This window comes from Saccopteryx leptura, chromosome 9 (genome assembly GCF_036850995.1).
Source record: "Saccopteryx leptura isolate mSacLep1 chromosome 9, mSacLep1_pri_phased_curated, whole genome shotgun sequence".
Taxonomy (NCBI): domain Eukaryota; kingdom Metazoa; phylum Chordata; class Mammalia; order Chiroptera; family Emballonuridae; genus Saccopteryx; species Saccopteryx leptura.
Genome location: NC_089511.1, coordinates 90312661 through 90338378, shown reverse-complemented (window position 1 = coordinate 90338378; position 25718 = coordinate 90312661). Strand labels below are relative to the sequence as shown.

Below are 25718 nucleotides of genomic sequence, written 5' to 3'. Positions count from 1 at the left end.
GTGTCCTTGTTTGTGGTGTCACCCTGGGCATGCTACTTACCCTTTCTGTGTCCTTGTTTGTGGTGTCACCCTGGGCATGCTACTTACCCTTTCTGTGTCCTTGTTTGTGGTGTCACCCTGGGCATGCTACTTACCCTTTCTGTGTCCTTGTTTGTGGTGTCACCCTGGGCATGCTACTTACCCTTTCTGTGTCCTTGTTTGTGGTGTCACCCTGGGCATGCTACTTACCCTTTCTGTGTCCTTGTTTGTGGTGTCACCCTGGGCATGCTACTTACCCTTTCTGTGTCCTTGTTTGCTAAGGGGGGGGGGGGGGGTAAAAGTATCTTCTCTGCAGGGTTGTCATGAGAACTAAAAGAGAAAATGGGTACGAAATACTGTACTCAGCATTCTCTTAGTTCTAAATAGTCCTCATTTATTCAGCAAACACTGAGCCTCTGCCCAGGTGCAGGCAGGGGACATGGCAAGGAAGAACAGGGGTCAGACAGAACCTCCGTGCTTCCACACCAGGACAGACAGTGGCCAGGGAAGGGCCTTGCGTGGTGTGGAGAGCAGTCTTGAGCCCGAGCCTCTCTGGCATAGAACCGCCTGGAGGAACGCTTGTACATAGACTGCTAGCTCCGTCCAGTTTCCGACTCACTGGGGTTCGGCCCTAGGATGTGTATTTCCAAGTCCTGCTGGTCCAGGGCCCACAGTTTGAGAACCACTGTGTTTTAGAAGGCGGTGAGTTCTATTGAAAGATTAGAGTAGCTTTAAATATGTGGGGAGGGCAGGCTGAATGAGAGCTTGACTCTGAGACAGTCTTGAGAAAGGTGAGGAGTGGGTAGGAAGGACGTTGCTGGAAGTGTGCAGAGCAAGGCAGCAGCTTGGGCAAGGGCAGAGGGTATCTGATGTGGTCACGGGCCAGTGCTGAGGTGGGTGGGCCGGACGGAGGGAGGAATAGGGCTGGGAGGGAAGGGGCTGCTGGCAGCGGCCTCCTGGGCCCAGGTGAGGCGAGGATCTCAGCTTTTACTCGTCAGTGAAATGGGGGAGCACTGGGGAGCTTTGAAATGAAGAATGACGTGGCCTGATGCATAGCTTAAAAGGACCACTCTGACTGCTGACCACGGAGGGACAGGGGGAAGACCAGAGACATGTATGTCATAATCCATGCAAGAAGCAGCTATTCTCACTGTGGTAATGGTAAAAGGGATTAGATTCCCAATCTACTCTGAAAGCAGAGCCGACAGGATCAGGGTGCAGGTGTGAAGAAAAGGGAAGAGTGAAGGTGGACTCCGAGGGATCTGACTGAGCACCAGAGGACAGAGCTGTCATTAATCAGGAGGGAAGACTTAGCACAGAGCAGGGTTGGAGGTGGGGCAAGACCATAGCTCCTTTTTAACATGTTTGAGTTTGAGATGCCTGTTAGTCATTGAACCAGCGGAGATGCTGAGCGGGCAGCGGTATGCAGGAGTCTGGGGGCCACAGGAGGGCTCAATGCTAGTAATTATCCATCCACGGACTAGCAAGCACTGCCAAGCCAAACTCAGCATCTGTTTGTCCCAGCCTTGTAGGCAGCAGCATAGTGACAGACCTGGATCAGGGAGCTGGGCCTGAGAACGGTGTCCCTGCCCAGAGTGACCACTCTGCGCCGAGGAGGGGCACAAGGGGCCAGGCAGTGGCCATCAGAGCCTTGTTGCCCAAGCCCGGCTGTGGGGCTGCTGTAGCCTCTGGAAATTTCTCTCTGACCTGACAGGGCCAATTCTCCTGCCCTTGGGTTCCTCAGAAATCATGGAGAGGGGTGTGGAGTGGTGGAGGATAGAGAGGAGACAAATGCAGCCCCCAGAGGCCAAACGCAAGACACTTGACATGGAGAAAATCCCAGCCTCAGGACAATTTGGAGGGACACAAATCCATCTGGTAGTGGCCATTATTTGCTATAATGACATCTCTAAATGGAAGCCCTCAAGGCACAATCAGACTCGGAGTGCTAGGTCCCTGGCCTCTGCCGAGGCTGGCAGGGCCGAGCCTGAGGTCCTTGGGGACCACTGCTTCCCGTTGCTGCTTGCACCACAGTCCAGCTCTTATGAGAGATTCAAGAAGAGTCTTGTTTCCAGTTCCCCTGAATGTTCACCCAGCAGGCCGGGGGGCTTGGGCCTTCTATGGCAGCCCTTCCAAAAGGGGAAAGGACTATGCTGATCTGGGCTGGGCTCTGGGTCACTACGCCAGCAGAAGGGGCACTTGAGCCTGATTCTGTTACCCTCAGCCCATTCTAATAGGCCCAGAGGGTCCACATCCCAGTTAGAGGAGGAGATACCCTACAGGCCTTGGTCCCTGTCCAGGTCCCAGGCTTTTAAAGGCAGATCTGGCCTCTTCTAGGCAAAAGGGGGAGGGGATTAGTTCACAGTTGGTTTCCTGCACTGCCCCAGGAGCCTGTGAGCTTGGATCCCCACAGCAGTGGAAACAGCCTCCTGCCACAGCCCCCACTGACCAGCAGGACAGAGGCAGAGGAACTGCTTTACCCTGGGAGAGCGATTTACAGGGGCCTGCTTTCCAGGGCTTCCTGTGCAACTCAGGACGGTAACTTCAACTGCTTTTTACCCCCTTTGCTGGACCCTTGAGCCCTTCTTCCTTCCCAGCAGCTGTGATGGGACCTCCCTGCTGGCTTGGCTTGCCTGGCTTCAGTACAGTGTCTGCTAAGGGGAGCTCAGATCACAGTCCAGGCAGGAGTCCACTGTGGTCAGTGCTGAGTCCAGTGCAGGGTGTGTGTCTGTGATGCTGTACCATGCCCTGGCAACACAGCCAAGGGGAACAGGGCACAGGTGGCCACTTGCCAGAATAGCTAACACATGCCCATGCCAGGGCATGTGTCTCAACTGACCCTGCAAACAGCCCAGTGAAACCAGTCCCGTTGTAGCTCTATTACCGGTGGGGAGACTGAGCAGCAGAGAGGCCAGGTGATCTGCCCAGGTCACAGAGAAGTAGGCAGGAAGACAGTTTCCTACTCAGGCCTGATGGAGTGCCAAGCCAGGTTCTGGATGCAGTTCTGAAGAGTAGGACACTGGGAGACCTCTTGGGGTGCTGGGGTCCAGTTCCTCGGCTTCTTGCAGGCAGGCTTGTTCTCCACATCAGTCTTAGGAAAGGGGGAGATCCCATGCCACTGTCATATCAAAATTATATTGTCGGGGGCAGAAAGGCCCAGAGAAGTTCAGCAACCTGCCTAACAGCACACTGCAAGGGTGGGAGGGGAGTGCGGGAGGGGGGGGTGGCAGCCTGCCTCCAGGGTCAGCCTCATGGATTCTCTGTTGCCAGGCAAGCTCCAGAACGCCTGAGCTGTCTGGATGGGGGATGGGGGTTGCGGGAAGGCACTCAGGACTGAGACCAGAGGCAGTCCCGGAGACCAGGGGCCTGCAGTGCATGCAGCTCAGAAAGAAGGGCCGCCCCAGCTGAGGAGGTGACCTGTCACCACGTGCTTGTGTGAGAGGAGAGATCCTTAGCCTGTTAGCTCCCAGGCCTTGCCCCAAGAGGACAGTTTCATTACAACCTCTGTCCACGCACCCTCCAACAGGCGCCATGGCTAACGATGTCCCCCAAAGTGGGATGGGTGCTCTTCTGGCCCAGGTGCAATGTGGACCTCTTGGCAGGGCGTGAGAGGCCAGAGCCTTCTGAGTGGGAGGGAGGCAGCGCAGGCTTCCATCCCCTGGGGATCGAGGTGGGGTGGAAGGGATGCCCTGGAGACCAGTAGGGTCTAACTCAGTGGCCACACAGGTGGGAAAACAGGCTGGAGAGGATAAAGCAGCTCAGCACCACGGCCACTTGAGAGCCCCCTACCCGAGTAGGTGCCTCTACTGAGCCTGAGGACTCGTCTCTTTCATACAGACAGCTGCTCAGACCCAGTGTTCCCTGGGCTACAGGAACCCCAGGTGTTTCTGGCAGGTTTAGCGCAGGGCCTACCTGGGCTTCTGGTTCCCTGGTACCATGGACTGCCCTTCCCACCTTTATATTCACTTGAACTCTGGGAAAGGAGAACACAGACCTGCCCCCGCCAAGTCCAGGGCTTGGGGACACTGCAGCCCCCACCCCACACTAGTATCAGTGCCAGTGCTAAAGAGCTTCATTGGTCCCGGCACCAAAACATTCAGTAATCAAGATAAATGTTTTATTGATACAGGTTTTAAAATGCAAATTAATGTCCCCAAACTCCATTGTGTTACCGTATTTCCCCATGTATAAGATGCTCCCATGTATAAGATGCACCTTAATTTTGGGGCCTGAAATTTGAAAAAAAAAAGTATTACATAAAGTTATTGAACTCAAGTTTTATTCATCATAAAATTCATACAACTGCGGTAGTCAAAACTCCTGTCCATAGCTTATCCTCATCTGTGTCTAATGACAAACCACTGTCTTCAACAATGAGCACAAAAACAAGCACACAAAAGCGGGAAATGCAAGTAAAAAGGTCTACAACCACTGTATAAAATGCAGCCAGTTTTTAGACCCCAAATTTTTCAAAAAAGGATGCGTCTTATACATGGTGGGATGCAGTAGTTTCTTATTGCTGATCTAATGAATTCCCAAAAATTTAGCAGCTGAAAACAGCACAGATTTTATTCTCTCACAGTTCTGGAGCTCAGAACTGAGTTTTAGGCTACAATCAACTTGTCAGCAAAGCTGATTCCTTCTGAGGACTGGAGGGGAGAGCCTGTTCTTTATCTCTTCTGCCTTCCAGAGGCTGCCCATACTCCCCGGTGTGGCCTCTCCAGTCTCAGCTTCCCTCCTTTCACTGCCTCCTCTTCTACAGTTGACCCTTGAACAACATAGGCGTTGGGGCACTGACCCCAGATAGTTGAAAACTTGCATATAACTTTTGACTTCCCCAAAACTTAACCACTAATAGATGACTGTTGACTGTAAGCCATACTGATAATATAAGCAGCTGATTAACATGTTTTGTATGTTTTATGGTTATACATATTATATCCAGAACTATCACAGTAATCTAGAGAAAAGAAAATGTTGTTAAGAAAATCATAAGGCCCTGTCCGGTTGGCTCAATTGGTTAGGTCTTTTGGACATGTCAAGGTTGTGGGTTCAATCCCGAGTCAGGGCACATACAAGAAACAACCAATGAATGCATAAATAAGTGGGACAACAAGTTGATTTCTCTCTCTCTCCCTCTCAATAAGAAAAATTGAAAATAAAATTATAAGGGAAAGCCTGACCTGTGATGGTGCAGTAGATAAACGTTGACCTGGAGCGCTGAGGTCGCCAGTTCAAAGCCCCAGGCTTGCTCGGTCAAGGCACATACAAGAAACATGCAACTATTAATACTATGAGTTGATGCTTCCTGCTCCTGATCCCCTTTCTCTCTCTCTCTCTAAAATCAATAAATAAGAAACAAAAAAAAAAAAAAGAAAGAAAATCATAAGGAAGAGAAAATAAATTTATAGTATTTATTGAAAAACCATGGATAAGTGGACTCCCAATTCAAACCATGTTGTTTAAGGGTCACCTATATAGTCAAATTTCCTTCTGCTTTTTATAAACTCCACCTGTAAAATCCAGTATCATCTCTCCATCTTGAGTTATATTTGTAAAGTCCTTTTTACTAGGTAAAGTAATTTAGCTACAGGTTTCAGGGATTAGGATGTGAACATCTTTGGGGAACCTTTATTCAGCCTAGAGCACCTATGATAAAATGTCAAAATTTATTTTTTATTTTATTTTTTTGTATTTTTCTGAAGTGAGAAGCAGGGAAGCAGAGAGACAGATTCCCACATGTGCCCAACCAGGATCCACCTGACAAGCCCACTAGGGGGCGATGCTTTTCCCATCTGGGGCGCTGCGCCATTGCAACGCCCGCCATTCTAGCACCCGAGGCAGAGGCCATGGAGCCATCCTCAGTGCCTGGGCCAACTTTGCTCCAATGGAGCCTTGGCTACAGGAGGGGAAGAGAGAGAGAGGAAAGAGAGGGGGAGGAGTGGAGAAGCAGATGGGTGCTTCTCCTGTGTACCCTGACTGGGAATTGAACCCAGAACTTCCACACTCCAGATTTATGCTCTACCACTGAGGCAACCAGCCAAGGCCTAAAATGTCAACATTTTAAATAAAGACAGGTTTATGGGTGGGATTAGGTTGAGACACTTCCCAAGTGTACAGTCAGTCAGATCCTGTCTTTTAAAATTTTGATATTTTGTTCATCATGAATTTTTTTTGCATTAATTTGCATTTAAAAATATATTACAATAAAATATTCAGCTTGATTATTGCAGTTTGGGGCATGCCCTTAAAGTTTGCACCTGTGGTGAGTGCCTCACTGCAGCCTGGTCCAGGCCCTGCTTAAAAATAGAGTGACTTGTCTGCCTGACACATTCAGCTTTCAGATGAGCCCCCACCTGTAACAACTCTGGAGCTCCCTTAAACCCTTTCCTTGCAGAATTCTGCCCCCAGGCCCCCTGCGAACATCTGTCCTTCCTGTCTGGTGTTGCATGGTCCCCAGCTTTGTTTCTCTTTCCGCCACCCCTTCCAGGTGTGTGCCTGGGGCTGTGTCCCCATCCAGGTCCTCACACTCTGGAACTGGTATTGTAGATTCTTTTCACTGGGACAGAATCCAGCCCTGGGAAGGTCATAGGCTTTGCAAAAGATCATTTAGGTTTGAACTGAAGATCTGTCACTATCTACTGTGTGACCCTAGGAAAACTGCCTTTTTGAACTTCAGCTGCGCTGCTGCAGAATGGGCACATACTACAGCGCAGGACGCATGTTAAGTCCCGGCCACAGAGGTCTGAGCCCAGCAGCCCAACTTGATCTATATCTAGGCTCCGCACTCTCCTGGCAGGGTGACCCAGACCTAGTTATTTGACCTTCCCGAACCTCCTTTGCCCCGCCTGGAATACCTGCTTCCCAGTCTGCGGGGAATGGGAGCTCCTAAAGCCAGTTCTTGGCAAGGAGAGAGGGACCCATCAGTGGGAGTTGCTAGTATTCCTAGGGTGCATAATATAATAAAGCGGGGTATTAAGAAAAAAGATATTCGAAATCGCAGATCTTCCACGGGTTCAGCTTCAGGTTTGGCATTCCAGGTACTCGCAGGTCCCGGGCCCTTCCTCCCTCCCTCCAGGGTCCCGGCCCCGAGCGGGCTGGCGGCGGGCAAGCTGCTACCTGCGCGCGTGCCGGGCATTCCTGCCGCCGCCGCGCCGCTGCGCCCGCGCCGCCATGGGCCTGATGCCGGCCGTGCGGGCCTTCTCCGGGTGCCGCGTCTGCCCGCGGCCGCCCTGCCGCCTGCCAGCCTGCTGCGCGCCCGCCGCCCCAGGTAAGGGCGTGCCGGGATGCGGGCGTCCCCGTGGCATGCTGCGCCCAGGCCTGGGAGCGCGCTTGAAACGAGCCGGCACGGCGGACGGACGGGGTACCACGCATGCGCGTCTCGGGGCGCGCGGGGGAGCCGGGCTTCCGGTCCGGTGCCAGACCTTTAGTCGCGCTGGGGGGCGGGCGACCTGCGTGCGGAGATGAAACAAGCAGAGCGCGAGGATTTGCAAAGGGCGCCCCACCCCCCCACCGTTAGGGGCCGAGACCTTGCGGAGTGCGCGTCCTGGGCCACCGACCCCCAACCCAGGCTCGCCCACGTTTGCCTCCGCGGGGTCGGGCCGGGCGTGGAGCTGGCCTCCAAAGGGAGGGCGAGCAGGGTCACGACTGCTCCCACTTTTGGGACTCGCTCTGGGCAGGACCCCCAAGATGATGTCTGGGTCTCGCTGTTGTCTCACTCCTGCGCGCACTTCAGCCTGTTGGTTGGCGAGGCCAGGATGGGCAGGAAGAAGCAGGGAAGGGTTTTCAGCAGGGAGGAATGGACTCCGGCCCTTGGGGCCGCTCTGAGGCTCTTTAGCGCCTGGAGCAGACCTGGGTCGTGTGCACAACTGCGGGAAAGATGGAAGGGTGGGCTTACAAACGGTGGGTGGATGCAGGGGATTGTGGAGCCTGCTCAGGGAAGGGGGAAAGAGACCAAGAGAGAATTACCCAAAGTTTATGGGTCTCCAGAGAGAATATAATTACTCACTGCTTTGTGTCTTTTTGGAGACTGTCCTTCTGCAACCAACTGGAGAAAGCCTAGGTATCTCTGGAGGAGACCTGAGGTCTCTGCTCAGGAATCAGCACCAAGAGGGAATCCCAGCTGTCTCCCTTCCCTGCTGGGGTTCTGCTGGTGTGGCTAGGGGTAGGCAGGGCCCAGGTACCCTCCCCTCCCCAGGCCTCTGGGTCAGAAGGCCATGTTTATCAAGTATCTGCTTCAAGGCACCTGGTGTGGGAGGCTCTCCCGTGGCTGCTCACAGCCCACAGAGTGGCAGTGGCTGAGACTCAGAGGTTGAGGTCACTCAGGGTAGGGATCCGAACCAGCTGATCGCTTGGCTTGTAGGCTTCCTTCTCTTGCATGGGATTCAAGGAGAGGGAAGTGAGGGCTAGGCTTTGTCAGAGAGCAGCTGGCATGAGAGGAGGCCCAGCCCAGCTTTGAGCCCTTTGGCAGGTTCATCCAGAGGATGAAACAGCAGCCTCTGCCAGTTTCCTCTGGCAGCAGAGTCAGTGCTTTGAGAAGAGCGTGGGTTGGGACCTCGAGGAACCTGCATAGTGGCTTGGTTTCCAGGGTTCTGACATACTCACTGGAACTGGTTCTTGGCAATACTACTCCTTCAAGATGTGCCGGGAAGGCTGAGGAATTCAAGACACCTGTTCTAGGCCCTACCAGGCTCTGCCAAAGGGACACTGGCAAGGGGACTGGCAGGCAAGGCCTGTGGGCGAGGGAAGCCAGGCCCTGTGACCTGAGTGCAGGGGCCTTCAGTAGGAGGTAGTTGGGAAGGAAGCCTGGAAGACTGAGCTCGAAGGAGGCTTTCTCAAGGGGCTTCCCTGGCATCTTCCCTCCGAGGGTGGCTGGCGAGTGGGGCGGCCTGCATAGGGAGGCTGCACAAGGTCTCATGCGACGTTTCACGTGGCCATGCTGGGAGTGTGAGCTCAGTCTCAAGGACTGGTGGTGCCAGGGGGCAGGTCCTTGGGGTAGCCTGCCACGATAGGAGTGATCATCCCCGGTTTTTTTGTTATTATTGTTTGTTTTTCTTTTAAGGTGAGAGGATGGGAGATAGTGAGGCAGACTCCTGCATGAACCTCTACTGGGACCCACCCCGCAACCCCATCTAGGGCTGATGCTGGAGTACTGAGCTATATTTAGTGTCTGAGGCTGATGTGCTCCGTTGTAGCCATCCTAAGTGCCTGGAGCCACTCTTGAGCTAATTAAGCCACTGGCTGCGGGAGAGGAAGAGGGAGAGAAGGGGGGTAGGGAGCGGGGGAGAAGCAGATGGTTGCTTCTCCTGTGTACCGTGACTGGGAATCAAACCCAGGACATATGTATGCTAGGCTGATGCTCTATCCACTAAGCAACTGGGCAGGGCCCATCCTCATTTTATAGATGGAAAAACTAAGACCCAGAAAAGCTGGGCACTCTGCTTCATAACAACTTAGCCAGGATATGTATCTAGATCAATGCAGATGTAGGCTTGGAATCTGTCTTTATGGCCTTTGACCTTGACCATCATCTCCTGCCTGTGTCACCACTCCCACGCCTAGCCCAGCCGTCTGGCCAGGCTCAGCACATGGAGGGCCTCTGGGGGAGACTCCTCGTTTCCTAGAGCCTCAGAGCGACATACGGGATCAGTACTCATTGTGGCCCATGCTCTTTGCCAGAGCAGGACACTGCTGTTCTCCTAGCCTCTTTACATACCCTCCCCATTCCCAGTGTCCCAACCCCGGGTCCTCCTCAAATCCCACCCGTGTCTGCCTTTGCTCTTCTGCTCATGGGTCAATTCCCCCTTCACCCAGGGCCTGGTGGGCCTCCCTTCCTGGCTTTCACAGCCCTGGTGTGGGGCACGAGGAGAGTGCACAAGAGGCTTTCTGGGGAAGGCACTGGTTATGCTGAGGTTAGGAGGACCTTCAGACACTCAGGTACCCAGGAGCAGTGGGGTTGGCTCTCAGGCTCCGGCCCTGTGCCTGGCCCAGGCTCTGCGCCCAAAGGCTGGTGGAGGAGGGTGGGGGCAGGGCCTGGCCTGCCAGCCAAGTTTGAACTTTAGCCTAGGGGTGGGTGTAGGGAGAGTTGGGGAGGCAGCTGAGGTTTCCAGCAGAGGAAGCCCGGGTAGGATTTACACGTGTCTAGCCCTGTGGGCAGCTTTGAGGCAATCTGATACCTAGAACATGCCTGGGGTCCCAGTGTGCGAGTCATGGAAGTGTGGAGAGAGGGATGGACAGACAGGCAACAGATGTCCTGAGGACAGCAGGGATGTCCCAGTGTGTGAGTCATGGGAGTGTGGAGGGAGGGATGGACAGACAGGCAGCAGATGTCCTGAGGACAGCAGGAATGTCTGCATCAAGCAGAGGCAGGATGGACTCCCCCAAGGTGTGTGGATCTTTGGAGAAAACTTTGGAATTGTTTTCCTTGGTGTCTCTGACATGACTGTGGCCTTCGTCACCTGTAAGCTGAGGGAGGGGAGCTGAGCATAGTAGTGGATCAGGACCATGTGTTCATCCTTCATGCAGTGCTCCTTGACTTCTGTGCAAGCCCAGCATTGGCTCGGACTGGGGAGAGGAAGGTACCTGGTAGAGGTGTCTTCTTACCAGCTGTGATGGAGGGCCAGGGAGAGTGAGAGTACCATGGTCCAGCAGAAGGGAGCATCTGAGGCAGCTCCTTTGGAAGGGGACATCTGCACTCTTCCCAAGGGCTAGTAAGGAATTTGCACATAAGAGGAAGAGGTTTCCAGGTAGAGGATTGTGTGCACTGTGCACAGGCCAGGCAGCAGGAGAGCAAATGTGCAGGACACACAAGTGATGGGCAAAGCCCAGGTGAAAGTGGCCTGTGCTTAAGTTGGAAGGTGAACACAGAGGGTGTGATGCCAAGCTAGCTTCCTCTCCTCTTGGGGACCCTCTGCTCATGAGCAATGATACCCTCTCTGTGCCTGTTCATTTAAGGTCCTGAGGGACATCTGTGTCCTACAGGTTGAAGTGGAAGAGTTGACTACCTGCCAAAGCCACAGGAGTGAATTGTGGGCTGTGTGTGGTGGGCCTCTGGGGAAGGGGCGAACATATGGACTATCAAAGGGCATAGCTGCCACTGAATTCCACCAATGTTGCCATTTGGGAATTTAGACCTGGTGTCACCAGATCTATGGATTTTTCAGAGACTGGGAATCTAAATTTTTATATAAAATCTCTTGATATTTAGCTAAAGAAGAACATTTAGCCCTATAACCCATTTTTAAAAAGATTTTGTTTATTCATTTTTTTAGAGAGGAGAGAGAGAGAGAGAGAAAAGGGAGGTGGCGGTGGGGAGAGCAGGAAGCATGAACTCCCATAGGTGCCTTGACCAGGCAACCACAATCCATTTTTTTTTATTTCTTAATTTTTCCATTGATTGGGAGAGAGAATCACATCAACTCATTGTTCCACTTAGTTCCATTTAGCTGTGCACTCATTGCTTCTGGTACGTGCCCCTTACTAGGGACTGAACCTACAACCTCAGTGCACAGGGACGATGCTTTATGTACTGAGCCATCTGGCCAGGGCCACATGACCCATTGTTTGACATAGGTGATTGAGCCTTGAGTGAAATAAGAGTGAACAGTGGCTGTGTGCCCAGGACCAGCCTAGGCCACTCTTCAGCTGGACAGAGAGGCCAGGACACTGTCAGTGGTGAGCCCTAGGAACTTTTCAGAGCTGCCTGAGGCAGCCACCATGGCGGTTTGTGGCAGCATAAGCCCCTGTACTCAAGGCTGTTGACTGCCCCCCCCCCCCATGAGTAGGGGTCGTTGGTCTCTCCTGCCAAGTCCTAGAAGACACACAGCTTTTCCTTTCTTGTCAGCATTGTAGTCTCTACTCACCTCTGCCTCTTGCCCAGATGATCACGTCCTTGGGAGCTGCCAGTAAGTGGTTAAGAAAGAGAGAGACACAGGAGGCAAGGTTGGTAGGTGGGTAGCACCTACAGGTATTCGTGAGCCGGTGTGCTGAGAGCAGCTCTGTGGCCTAGTGCATTCTCTGGACCTGGAACCAGACTGCCTGGCTGTGAACCCTGGTCCTGTTGAGTGAACTTGGGCAGGCCCTTAAACCCCTCTGCGTCTCCATTTCTTCATCTGAAATATCAGGACAATGATGACGACTATGGTGACAATAGTAGTAATAGTTCCTAAGTTACTAAGCTATGAGAACTAAATATATTGATGTACGTAAAGGGTTTAGAATAGCGCTGGATCCCACAGTGCCATGTGTTAACTATTTCAGCACACTTTCCTCATACACACACATATGAATACACATGTCCCCCATGGACACACAGCTTAAGTGAACACACAAGTCCACATGCACATGCCTGCCTGCACACACACACTTCTTCCTAAAGCTTTGGTGGCATTGTTTGGTGCACTCTATGTGAGTGTGTTTTCTAGAAGGGTGTGTCTTTATTCCCCTTAGATTCTGTGTACTTTGTCTTTGGGTCAGGCAGAGTGGGAAGGAACATTTCCTGAGCCCTGGTCTATGCCAGGCAGGCACTGTATTATGAACTGATACATCTTACTTCAAAATAACTATTGTGTGTAGGGAGACAAGTAGGCTCCCTGAGTCCTGCCACTGCTTAGTGCCAGCAGAGGGATTGAACCTCTTACCTGCTGGCTCGCCATCCAGGTCTCAGGAAGCCACCTGCCTGGGCTGTGTCCCTTAGGGACCACCGAACTGCCTGGACAGAATGGAGCTGTGGCATCATGCCTCTGGCACACCCCTTCACCTGCCCTGCAGGGAAGGTCCCTGCATCATGGATCTGGGAGATATCGGGCCCTCTAGGGTCCTTGTCGAGCCTGGGCTGGTGGAAGGCTGTCTTTCCTTTTACTCTCACTGCGAGACCAAGAGCTTTATGAGTCTCAACACCTTCCACTCTTTGCCTGGGCTGCCAGGAGCCTCTTAGCCCAGTTTTATATCTAGTTGGCATAGGTTTTCTTTGTCAAGTTTCTCTACCTTCTTCCTCTTTTGCGCTGTCCCATTTACTTTCTTGTCTTGTATGAAATGTTGTGAATTTCTTCCTGATTTTTCTTTTTCTTTTTTGCAAATGTTATTGAAATGTAGTCTACAGAAAAGTGAACTGATCACAGTGTATAGTTTAATGGTTTTTCTCAAAGTGAACACAGCCAGGTGCAGGTGCAGGTGCAGAACCAGAGCATCACCAGCACCCACAAGTCCCTCAGGCTCCTTCCTGCTGCGGACCCACAGAGGTAACTATGTCCTGACCTAGTTCTGCCCTTTATATAAATGGAGTAGTGAAGTGTGCGCTCTGGGTCTGGCTTTTGCATTTTTTAAAATGGGTTGTTTTTTCATAAATTAAAAAAAAGTTTTTGGTAAAAACAGAGCTAAGGTAAAATTTACCATCCTGACCATGTTTAAATGTTCCACTCAGTGGCAGTAAGTATATTTGTGATGTGCAACCATCACCATCATCCATCTCCAGAACTCTTTTCATCTTGTAAAACTGAAACCACGTCTTCATTAAATAGTAACTCCCCATTTCCCTTCCTCCAGCCCCCGGCAACCGCCCTTCTACTTGCTGTCTCCATGATTTCGATTATTCTAAGTACCTCTCATAAGTGGAGTCATGCAGTATTTGTTCTTTCGTGACTTACTTATTTCACTTGATATAATGTCTTCAAGATCATTTATGTGGTAATATGTGTCAGGATTTCCTTCCTGTATAAGGGTGAAGGATATTCCATTGTCAGTACGTACATATCACATTTGGTTTTCCCATTCATCTGTTGATGGATAGACACCTGGATTGCTTCCACTTTGGGGCTTTTGTGAATGATGCTGCTGTGAGCTTGGGTGTGTAAATGTTCAAGCCTGCTTTCAGTTATTTTGGGCATATCCCTAGGAGTGGAATTGCTGGGTCATATGGTAGTTCTGCTTGAAATTTTTTGAGGAACCTCCATACTGTTTGCACAGTGGTTTCACCATTTTACATTCTTTTTTGTGTGTGTGACAGAGACAGAGAGACAGAGAGGGGGACAGATAGGGACAGACAGGAAGGGAGAGAGATGAGAAGCATCAGTTCTTCATTGTGGCACCTTAGTTGTTCATCGATTGCTCTCTCATATGTGCCTTGACTGGGGGGGGGGGTGTGCTACAACATACTGAGTGTATGTTGAGTTGCTCAAGACAGCGACTTTGGGCTCAAGCTGGTGAGCCTTGCTCAAACCAGATGAGCCCAAACTCAAGCCAACGACCTCAGGGTTTCAAACCTGGGTCTTCTGCATCCCAGTCTGATGCTCTGTCCACTGCGCCACCGCCTGGTCAGACACCATTTTATATTCTCACCAACAGTGCACAGGGTTCCAATTTTTTTGCCGATATTTGTTATTTTTTAGTAGCCATCCTAATGGGTGTGAGATGGAATCTTATTGTGGTTTTGATTTGCATTTCCTTCGTGATGAATGATGATGATGTCTTGTCATGTGAACTCAGCCACATCTGTTTTATTGCTGTTTGGTGTTAAGGCTGTGTGAGCAGACCATGATGTGTCTTTGTATTGCTGATGGCCTTTGGGTGGGTTCCCATTGGGAGGAGTTGCAAGCAGAGCCACTAAGAACATTCTAGAGAAGGTTTTCTGGTGGACATAGTCTTGAGTTGTGGTTTTTTCTTTCTTTTTTTATTTTATGCGAGAGGAGGAGAGATAGTGAGGCAGACTCCTGCATGCACCCTGACCAGGATCCACATGGCAACCCTCAGTCTAGGGCTGATGCTTGGGTATGGAGCTATTTTTAGTGCCTGAGGCTGATGCACTCCTGTTAGAACCATTCTCAGTGCCTGGAGCCATGTTCCAACCAGTTGAGCCACTGGCTGTGGGAGGGGAGGAGTGATAGAAGGGGGAGAGGGAGCAGTGGGGCAGGGGAGAAGCAGATGCTCGCTTTTCCTGTGTGCTCTAACTAGGAATTGAACCTGGGATGTCCATACACCAGGCCAACACTCTATCCACTGAGCCACCGGCCAGGGCCAGTCTAGAGTTTTTAAATGTAAGCCATGCTCTTTGGAGATTAGTGTCACTTAAATAAACCAGTAAAATGCATAATGCATATTCCTTGAGGACCCTTTAAAGGTTCTTCACGCTTGCAAGCTCTACAGGACAGGACAGGCCACACCTGTCCATGGTCCCCTCCTGCTCCCTGTCCCAGGTGGCTTGGCATTTAGCTGCCCAGTGTGCACCCTCAGAGTTTCTAATTTGCTCCCTCCGGAGCAGCCACCTTTGGCCCTGAGAGTACCCCTGCTTTCAGTCGTCCCAAGCACCCCTCTCACTACGAAACTGGGTAGCTGAGGGTGTCATCAGGTCCTCTCTTGGCCCAGGGATCTTCGGGCAGCGCCTGGAGGACACAGTCCGCCACGAGCGTAAGTACGGCCTCCGCCTGGCGCCCCTGCTGGTGGAGCAGTGTGTGGACTTCATCCGGGAGCGTGGGCTCACTGAGGAGGGTCTCTTCCGCATGCCGGGCCAGGCCAACCTGGTAAGGGACCTGCAGGACTCCTTTGACTGCGGGGAGAAGCCGCTGTTTGACAGGTGAGATCCTGGGGTATGGGTGAAGGTGGGGCCTGTTTTCCCACTGCTGGGGTCCTCCCAGGACACTAACTCTCGTGGCAGGTGTGAGTTGGTGCCTGAGAAGCCTGGCAGCAGGATGGTGGGCAGAATGGTCCCTCACGTTGGTGCATGTGTGCTCATCAGCACACCCCAGTGCACAGAGTTCAGAGCCCCAAACCCTGCACTAGCCCTGGCCTCCGCTCAGGGACAGGTCCTGCCACCGATGAGGCTGCTCACACCCACACATGCTCTTTCCACAGCAGGTACCCCTGGACCCAACCCGGGCTGGGGCAAAGAAGGGCCTCTGGTGCTTCAGGCCCTTCGTGGAGTGTCTGTCCCTGGGTTCTTCTTCCCGCAGGTGGCCCGGCCCCAGGTGCCTTCAGTGCCAGGTTGGAGCCACAGCTGTGGCCCCCGCAGCCTTTCATGTTTTGGGATGGAGAGCGAGTCTGCTCACCTGTCCTGGGCCAGTGCCTGTCCTAACTCATCACTGTGGCTTACCAGGGCCTGGGCTCCACCCTCTGGAAGGAGTCAACCTCACTAAGAGCCCAGGGGCTAAGAACATGGGAGATGGAGCTGTTCAGGGGCCTCTTTTCTCGGACAGGACCCTACCCATTGGGGAGTTTGTCATAGGAAGGTATTCCTGTGTCAGACCTACCCTGGCCTCTGCCCGTTCTCCTCGGGTCTGCCTTCACAGATGCGGCCCCTCTGCCCTAGCACAGGTCTGTGGCTTCTTCCTGGCAGCCCTCGCCTTCCCAGCTCTCCTCTCGGGGCAGAACAGCCCCAATCCCTTCAGTTTCAGCCCAGACCCATCACTGTAGCCAGGAGAGTTTCTTTCTTCACATGTGGAGCCTGAGGTTGACTACCATTGCCCTGAGGTTATCTGCCCAGGATGCACAGGCGTCCCTTCATCTGGAGCCTTGTGAAACTGCATCCTGATACTCTGAACTTGTGGTTTAGAACTTACAGTCTCAGTGAGCTTGTGGTCCGTTCTGAACCCAGCCCGGCCTCTTCCAGTCTATGTCTCTGTGGTCCAGGATTGTGGCTGGAGATGATTATTTCAAATATCCCTTCTGAGATTCCTGGAAACTTACCCTTGACATTGGGCTTTGGGTGCTTTCTCTTCTAGAAACTGCTTCCTGGGTGCTCTGACACCATTCTTTCCCACTTTCACCATCTCTATGGTGGTCCCCTGGCCCTACATTTATGCCCACCCCGACACAGGGGTCCAGGAGCTACTCCCCTCACCTGCCTGCTAGCCAAGGCATTCCAAAGGAGTCTCACTCCCCAGGTACAAACCATACTCTGCCCAGCACTGAGCTCCAGCCCCAGGTCCTAGGCTCCCTGTTCCATAAAGAACCCCACCAGCCAGGAAGCCTCAGTTGCCAGAGCTGTCTCCCCAGTCCTTCCCACGACCCTAGCCTCTGGGCTGCTCTCCAGGCCTGTGCCCCTTGTTGCCGAGCATTGAGGAGGGTCTCCCTTGGGCTAGACCCTGATGGCTCCATTCGCTGCTGCAGTGGTCCTTGCTTTCTTCACCCGTCATCCACGGAGAGCGCCTGGGTGGGGGTGTGGCCACGAACAGGACAGACAAGGTCCTACCCTTGGGGCCAGGGCAGATGGCAAACAAGGAAATGCACATACAGAGAACCATCATGGGCTCTGGTCACCAAGACCAGGGCTTGATCCTGGAGCCCAGGGCACTGCCCTCCATGGGGGCCACGTCAGCCCAGGCAACTCTGAGCTGGGGGCAGAAGACTGAGGACTGGGAGCGGACTCGTGGGTGCTGGAAATAGGGTGAGGAGTACAGAAGCCCAGGCCGGGGGAAGGGTCTGACCAACCCACCCTGGTGGCCAGTGTCTTGGGCTACCACTTTCTTAGACATGCCCTTCCTTTTCCATTAGAGGGTAGGTGGGGGTGGGAGCAAGCTCAAGCTTTGGCAAGGACTGCCATGTCCCTGGATCCCTGCTCCCCTCCTTCCCGGGGAAGTGCAGCTCCCATGTCACCCTGCAGAGGACTCTGGGGTGATCACCAGGCCTAAAGAAGGGGACTCTTCACTTCTACTGGCTCCCTGACCAGCTGTCACAGGGCCCCTCCTCTGTGAGCCAACAGGGTCCTGGGTGATGCCTCCCACCCCAGCAGCCACTGTGGGGAGCAGCTGTACCCTCAGGGTCCTCTGGCTTTTGCAGCAGTGCAGAGCCCCGTACTCCTGTCCCTGAGCACTGACCCTGCCCTGAGGCGCAGGGGTGCTGAGCAGGGGCCTGGGTGGTGGGCTGTCTCTGAGACGGCGCTCCAGCCCCCCCTCGCCCCACCCAGGCCCACTGTCCCCGGCTGATGCAGCTTGGCTGTTTCCTTGACCAGAGGCAGCGGGTGCCGGCCTTGGTGTGCCTCTCTCTGTCTCTGTCTCTCACACACACACGCACGCACGCATGCACACGCACGCACACATATACAGGTCCAGGCCCCACCCCTTGGTGTCACACAGGCGTGTGTGCGGGCTTGAGAGCAGAGGTTGCCTCTGGGTGGAGAGGTGCTGATCTCTCCTGCAGCTCCCTGGCACCCATGCCTCTTGCCTGTCTCCCTGCTGGCAGCACAACTGATGTGCACACTGTGGCCTCCTTGCTGAAGCTCTACCTGCGGGAGCTCCCCGAGCCTGTGGTCCCTTTCGCCAGGTATGAGGATTTCCTCAGCTGCGCCCAGCTACTCACCAAGGACGAGGGGGAGGTTAGTGACTCCTGGGAACTCATCCTGGGAGGTGGGCCTGCCAGGTGGGGGGTGGGGGCTGTGGAATCGGGACACAAAATGCTAACTTTCATCATTTTGTGGCCTTAGATCCTGATCTACAGCCTGGCTGTGTGTGTGTGTGTGTGTGTTGGGGCTGGGTGGTGGCAGGAGAATATTGCTGGGGGTATTCATCTTGCTCTGTTTATGGGGCAGCCTGGAGCAGTCCCCTGTGCAGGGCCCTCCCTGCATGAGGCCTCAGTGTTGGAGGGGGCATGGGATGGGTGCCTCTTAAAGCAGGCCATGTTCTGGGCATGCCCAGTACTCCACACAGCACACAGCAGGCACTCCTGCTCCACTCTTGATCCTACACTCACCTTTAAGCTCCTCAGACTGCCACAGAGTTCAGACACAACCAGACCTTTCATCAGCTTCTATTCTGCCTCCTGCCAAAAGAATCTGAGACAGGCCAGGGGCTCCCACGCCTACCCACAGGTGCCTGGCTAGGGAAGGACTGTTTGCCCTCCCTGTGGCCATGGGGGAGATGAGGGGTCTTTATCTGGCAAATATTTGTGTCTTGATAAGCACTGGCTCTGGCATTCCTCTGTGGCCCTGCAGAGGCGCCCCTCACACCTGTCCCCCAGAGTGACTACCTGCTCAGGAGGTCATGGGCCTGGCTTGGCCACTCCTTAGAGGGTGATGGAGTTGTGTGCTCTCTGGTCACCTGGGGCCAAGCCAAATGGGTTGGAGGTCTGACCTCTGGTGCCTGCCACCCCCACCCCTTGCCCACGTCCCTCCTTGCCCACCTCCCTCCACCTCCCTCAGTGAGAGTAGGGCTGATTGCTGGTCTCTGAAATGCTGTTTTTCTCTCAATGCCAAGGGGACTCTGGAGTTGGCTAAACAAGTGAGCAGCCTTCCTCTGGCCAATTACAACCTGCTGAGATATATCTGCAAGTAAGTGGTGGGGGTCAGGGCTAGGTCATTCTCCCACCCCACCCTTGCTCCCTGAGTGTCAGTCAGCCAGCAGGGACTGTTAAAGAACAGTCCTGTGCACACCCAGCTTACAGTCCCCATGGGGGCAAGAGGTGTTAAAGTGCCATGGGAATCATTTGGAAGGAAACAGACATACCCGTTCTTTCTGCCTCCTCTTGGTGCATCTCATGATCCCTCCCCCAGGAGTCTGCCTGCTGACTGTGACCCCAGCTCCAGTGCTGTGAGAGCACTTGAAGCCCACACTGGGGGTTCTGGCCTTCCCAGACACCCGCCCGCTGTGGGTGTGGCAGTTGTGTGCTCCTCCATGCTGATGACAGGACCGTGTCCCACTGGCTTTCGCTTCTGCTGTTCCTCTCCGACCCCAGGGCAAGCCCTTCTCTCTTCTGGGCTGGCAGGGGTAGCCAGCTATGCCCGGTGGCCATGGGAACGTGTGGGCGTGGCTGGGCATGGGCACCAGGCAGCTCCCAGAACAGCTGGTATCAGGCTTGGCTTCTCTGCCAGCTGCCCCTTCCTTACTTGGCAGGTTTCTGGATGAAGTTCAGTCCCACTCCAGTGTCAACAAGATGAGTGTCCAGAACTTGGCCACTGTTTTTGGACCTAATATACTTCGGCCACAGATAGAAGACCCAGTGACCATCATGGAAGGTACCTGGGCATGTGTGTAACTGTGGGGGTGTGCCCACATGCACCTGTAAGACCTCTCCAGTCCCTGTCCCAGATCCCCGTGCCCCAGTAGCATAGGGGTGTGACACGGACAGCTGCGGGCTCTGACACCCAGGTGCTGATTTCCAGTCCTAGCCTGCCACTTGCTCACCTCACAGCCTTCATGGGCATTGTGCTTGCTACCTCCCCACCTGGCTGTGTGGAGTGGGCTGGCACGGTGCCCCCTCTGTGCTCTAGGTCCCACGTCTGTCCGTGTAAGGGTTCTTGGGCAGGGTCCCTCTGTCTGCGCCTGAATTTTGAGGGTGGAATGGCCGTCCTTCCCTTCTGGGTGGCTGATGGTCAGCTCGTGTTGAGTCCTCTTTTGAGCGGCAGCCTGGTCCTGGGCTGCAGACAGAGCCAGCCACCCTGGGCCCAAGCTGCAGCGCTCCTGCACTGGGCTGTAGAGCTTGGGCTGGAGACATTTAGAGCCAGGCCTTTCTCGTCCTGTCTTCTTGGCAGGCACCTCCCTTGTCCAGCACCTGATGACCATCTTGATCCGCAAACACAGCCAGCTCTTCGCTGCAAGGGCCACAGAAGGGTCGACCTCCCCACACGGGGGCCCACCGTGCACAGCGGGGTGGGGCACTGAGGAGATCACAAGGGGCAGCCGGGCAGAGCCCAGCAGCCCTGGCGCCTGCAGCCTGCCCTCACGCCAGACCTCGTCTCTGGATGGGGCCGTGGTGGCAGCACTGTCTAGGAACTCTCTCCTGGGCCCGGGTGGCCAGGGCAGCCCTGCCACCAGCAGCTCCGGGAAGAGGATGCAGATTCTGCCCAACTGGAAGTCTTCCTTTCGGCAGTCGGGATCCCGGTCTGGGAGCCCCAAAGTGGGCAGCTTGTCCCTGGAGGGGCCTATCATCTCCTCTGGTGGGAACTGGCTGATGAATGGGTTGTCCTCACTGCGTGGCCAGCGCTGGGCCTCCTCAAGCAACCAGCTCAAGGACTCAAGTTCCTCACAGAGACTCTCCACCTATGACAACGTGCCCACGCCCAACCTCTTCCCCAGCACTCCCAGCGTGGCCAGCACGGTGTGGTCAGGGGCCTCCTCCTGCAAGGCCTCCGCGGGGGGCTCTGTCAGCAGCTGCACAGCATGCCGGGCCAGTGACTCCTCTGCCTGCAGCTCCCTGCGCACCAAGGGCGTCCTGGAGCCCTCCTCCCCCTTCCCTAGCAGCGAGGACCGCACATCCCCAGACCTGGCTCGCGGCCTGGACGAGGTAGACATCTGCCTCAGTAGCAGCGAGTCCAGCGACCTGGGCAGCTTGGCCCAGGACGACGCCTGCCGCTCCAGGGCTCTCCAGGGCCTAGTCACGGAGCTCAGGGTACAGCTGTGCCGACAGAGGACTGAGTACGAGACGAGTGTGAAAAGGTAAAGGGCTGTAGGTGCTGGGCTGGTGTGAGGCACTGCACCTCTGGCTGGCAGAGCCCGCGTGGCCAGCAGTCACTGGGTACTGACCCCAGGCCGGTAGCCTCTGGTCTGATAGCCTCTGGTTCTGAAGGAAAGCCTCCTAGAGACAGGGCTTGAAGTAGTCTTCCCCCAAAGGTCACCTCTCCGGGAGAGTGCTTAGGACAGGTTGGGGATGGAGGTGGGCGGTCCTGTGCCGGGAGAGCTCTGGAGCAGTGGTTAGAGCTCCAGGAATATCTGCTGAAGGAAGGAGTCATGGTCAGCCTGAGCTGCTCTGGGTGCCTTTGTTGGAGGGACTCAGATTGGGGGTTCCTATGTGGCTCTTAGGTAAGAGATGGGCCCCCTGAGGTGCACATGGGCACTGATGATGTACCCATATGCGTTGCAAGCCCCAGGCCAGCCTGGCTAGCTGATGGTGGTCAGGTGTGACGTGAACAAAGACTGCTTCCTGATCGGAACTCGATTTCCTGAGGAGGGAGCTGGCTGTGCTGAGCCATTCCCTCCCACCTGCCCTGGACACAGGAGAAGGCTTTGTCACATTCTGAGCCCGTGAGCTTGCTCACATAAGGCTCTAGGTCTAGCCTATCGGGCCTCCTGGGAGGAGGGCGTGTTCCCACTCTGAGAGACCAGGTTCTCCGATGAAGGTCACAGCAGAGTCTGCATGGGAGTGTGCAGGGTTTCCCACCGCATCCGGGACTGTGGAACTGTAGTATTACGTCCGACCTCCATGCTTAAGCCCCACCCACTTCCACAGGCTGTCAGTGCGCTCTGAGGGCTTCCTCCCTCCAGCAAGGATTTCTGCTTCTAATTCTGAGCCACGGATTTCCGCAGGAAGCAGGAATGGCAGCGCTCGGCCCTTTTGTTCTGGGAGCCATGTTCTGGGCACTTGGGAAGTGTCGGGCATGTGCAGGGGCCATGTCCTTGCTGGATATATGACAGGAGAAGGGCTTTAAGAACAGAGGCCCCTGCCATGAAGAGGGTGAGGGAGGGTCATGGCAGGTCGCGTCTCAGCCAGGACTTAAAAGATCAATAGGATCAAGTTGAGAGCAAGGAGGAGAAAGGACACAGTGCCAGAAAACCCCGAGGTATAGAACTGTGGGGAAGCCCATGAGTGTCCGCACTGGGTCTGCCAGGCAGTCTCAGGGGAGGATTAATGCTGGAGATGAGCCTGTGGGCAAGAGCCACAGCTTCTAGGGCCAGCATCCCCTTGGGCAGCCTTGCAGGCAGGTGGAATCAACTTCCCACCTGAGCTAGTTCCTTCGCCTTCTCAGGGGGAAAGTACAGTGTGGTTTCATGTTGGGCTCTGGTCAGACTTCCTGGGCCGGAGTCCCTGCCTTGCCATGTACCGACAGGAGTGTTCCAGACAGGCTCTCCTCTAGCCCCACTGTGCATTGACGGGGTCATGGGGATTAAGGGACACGGTGGGTGGGGCCACTCTGCACAGGGCCTGCCATACGTGGAGTGCTCAGGAAGCATCACTGCCCTCCTTACCGTCTCCTGGTGGGGTGGAGCTGAGTTGAGGCCCTGGAGGCAAAGGGAGAGCAGCAATGACCCTCCGTGGCAGAGCGTCCCAGCCTCGTCCTGGTTGGAAGAGGTGGTCTAGCAAGGGTCTCTGAGCACAGGAAGGAGAAAAGCCCTGTTCAGTAATTCTGGGGGAGTATGTCTGCACATTCTGTGCCCGGGGAGTCTGTACTGGTCTGGTCTGGGTGGGCAGGGACATCAGCATTCTGCCTGCCTCACCCATGCCCTGGTTCCTACGCTCCCAAAGGAGACTATGTTGAGCATATGTCAAGTGCCAGGCACCATGTAGGTGCTGGGGACACAGGTGTGACCAACACTGATCAAAAGCTCTGTCCTCTTTATATGTGTTTGTGAGGGCACAGAGAGACCATACACAAGATAAGTTTTGAGACGTGGAATGTGAGGGTTAGAGGAGAAGCAAACGGGGGAGGGCAAAGGGGCATGGGGGAGAGGGTTGGAGAAGCTCCCGGGTCAGCTGTGGGCACAGGGAAGAGCCTGAACAAGGCGGGTGCAGAAGCCATGGGGCTACAGTGGGAGAGGGCTGTGCGGGGACAGGCGCGGTGCAGTGGGAGAGGGCTGTGCGGGGACAGGCGCGGTGCAGTGGGAGAGGGGCTGTGCGGGGACAGGCGCGGTGCAGTGGGAGAGGGGCTGTGCGGGGACAGGCGCGGTGCAGTGGGAGGGGGCTGTGCGGGGACAGGCGCGGTGCAGTGGGAGGGGGCTGTGCGGGGACAGGCGTGGTGCAGTGGGAGAGGGCTGGGCGGGGGGACAGGCGCGGTGCAGTGGGAGAGGGGCTGTGCGGGGACAGGCGCGGTGCAGTGGGAGAGGGCTGGGCGGGGACGGGGCGGTGCAGTGGGAGGGGGCTGTGCGGGGACAGGCACGGTGCAGTGGGAGAGGGGCTGTGCGGGGACAGGCGCGGTGCAGTGGGAGAGGGCTGGGCGGGGGGACAGGCGCGGTGCAGTGGGAGAGGGGCTGTGCGGGGACAGGCGCGGTGCAGTGGGAGAGGGCTGTGCGGGGACGGGGCGGTGCAGTGGGAGAGGGCTGGGCGGGGACGGCGCGGTGCAGTGGGAGAGGGCTGGGCGGGGACAGGGGCGGTGCAGTGGGAGAGGGCTGGGCGGGGACAGGGGCGGTGCAGTGGGAGGGGGCTGTGCGGGGACAGGCGCGGTGCAGTGGGAGAGGGGCTGTGCGGGGACAGGCGCGGTGCAGTGGGAGGGGGCTGTGCGGGGACAGGCGCGGTGCAGTGGGAGGGGGCTGTGCGGGGACAGGCGCGGTGCAGTGGGAGAGGGCTGGGTGGGGGGACAGGCGCGGTGCAGCGGGAGAGGGCTGGGCGGGGACAGGCACGGTTGGGCGGGGACAGGCACGGTGCAGTGGGAGAGGGCTGGGCGGGGACGGGGCGGTGCAGTGGGAGAGGGCTGGGCGGGGACGGGGCGGTGCAGTGGGAGAGGGCTGGGTGGGGGGACAGGCGCGGTGCAGTGGGAGAGGGCTGGGCGGGGACAGGCGCGGTGCAGTGGGAGAGGGCTGGGCGGGGACGGGGCGGTGCAGTGGGAGAGGGCTGGGTGGGGACGGGGTGGTGCAGTGGGAGACGGGCTGGGTGGGACTAGCCTGCTCTGGATTTTACTCCCAATTCAAAGCTCAGTGACTGGAGGGCCTTGAGCACTTTGGTCACTCTGACAGGCACACCTGGCTGCCATACCTCAGCCTGATCAGTTAGGTGGCCACAGGGGTCCAGGCCAGACTGGTGACACAGGCCCAAGGGACAGCAATTGAGGTGGGGAGAAGAGCCAGGTTCCAAACATACATATTTGGAAGGTTTTGCTAATTGATCAGCTGTGGGGATTAGAAAAAGGACTAGCTTACGGGATGTATTTGTTCATCCAAGCAACTGAAAGAAGGAGTTCGCTGAGTGGGGACATGGGGGCCGTGGTAGGTGTGGTTGGGAGGAGGGCCAGGCTTGGCTGGGGACCTGTGAACTTGGAGATGCTTGTTTAGTTCCTGAGTGAAGGCTCAGGCAGGCTGAGGGGTGTCAGCACGTCAGTGTGCTTGAGTCTGTAGATTGGACTGTGTCACTTAAGGAGTGTCATGGACAGAAAGGGGAAGGCCAGGTCCTGAGCTCAAGAGCACCAGCAGGGAGGAATTGGCAGAGGGGCCTGGGATGAAGGAGGAGTGAGGGGTTGCGGGGCAGCTGCCTCGAGGGCCTTCTTTCTGACACCATGCCTTGTGCTCTCCAATGGAAGGCTGGGGTGGAGGGAGGTGTTCTCCCCTCTCTGTGCTTTGTGTTCGGTGATTTAGAGGCTTGGCCTTGTCCTGGTCATGCACATGTGGTCTTTGTCCATTGTAGCTACAGAGCTTGGGGGAGGTCATCCCCTGCATTGTTCAGGGCTCAGGGCAGTTTGTGTCCTGCCCATCCTCCTGTGCCTTGTAAGTAGCCGGGCTGGTTCCCAGGGTCTGGGCTCAGGGCATCCCTCAGGCCTTACAGTGGTTTGTTTGAAAAGATGGAGGTGCCAACCTTTGTACAATGCAAAGTCATGGTGTCCTATAGTGGCATAAAGGAGCAATCATATGACCTGTGGAGGGGGATAAAGAGAAGCTTCCCTGAGGGCACATAAGCTGGGACATGCAGATAAGTAGGAATGAAAGTGACACAGATGGGGTTCCTGCAAGTTGCTGTGTCGATTGGGGCTGGGGGAGGGGAGGCCAGCTCAAAGGGCCTCAGCAGAATAGAGGTGAGGGGACAGTGTCCTCCTCTCTGCCAGTGGGCAGTCCATCCCTCCGCAGGGCAGTCAGCTAGAC

The 25718-nt window shown here is 55.3% G+C and overlaps 1 protein-coding gene across 9 annotated transcripts in view; it reads left to right on the top strand.

Annotated features, from left to right (window-relative positions):
* ARHGAP22 (Rho GTPase activating protein 22) overlaps positions 1-25718 on the top strand; it is a 215139-nt gene that overhangs the window by 188458 nt on the left and 963 nt on the right. For 8 of the 9 annotated variants that reach the window (XM_066349404.1, XM_066349402.1, XM_066349403.1 and 5 more), the window contains 5 exons: positions 15376-15583; positions 18187-18319; positions 19197-19270; positions 19833-19954; positions 20471-21374. In XM_066349404.1, the coding sequence (XP_066205501.1) occupies positions 15376-15583; positions 18187-18319; positions 19197-19270; positions 19833-19954; positions 20471-21374 (1441 nt within the window). Of the gene's footprint in view, positions 1-7180; positions 7289-15375; positions 15584-18186; positions 18320-19196; positions 19271-19832; positions 19955-20470; positions 21375-25718 lie in introns of those variants that run through there. The other variant, XM_066349411.1, reaches the window with a different exon arrangement.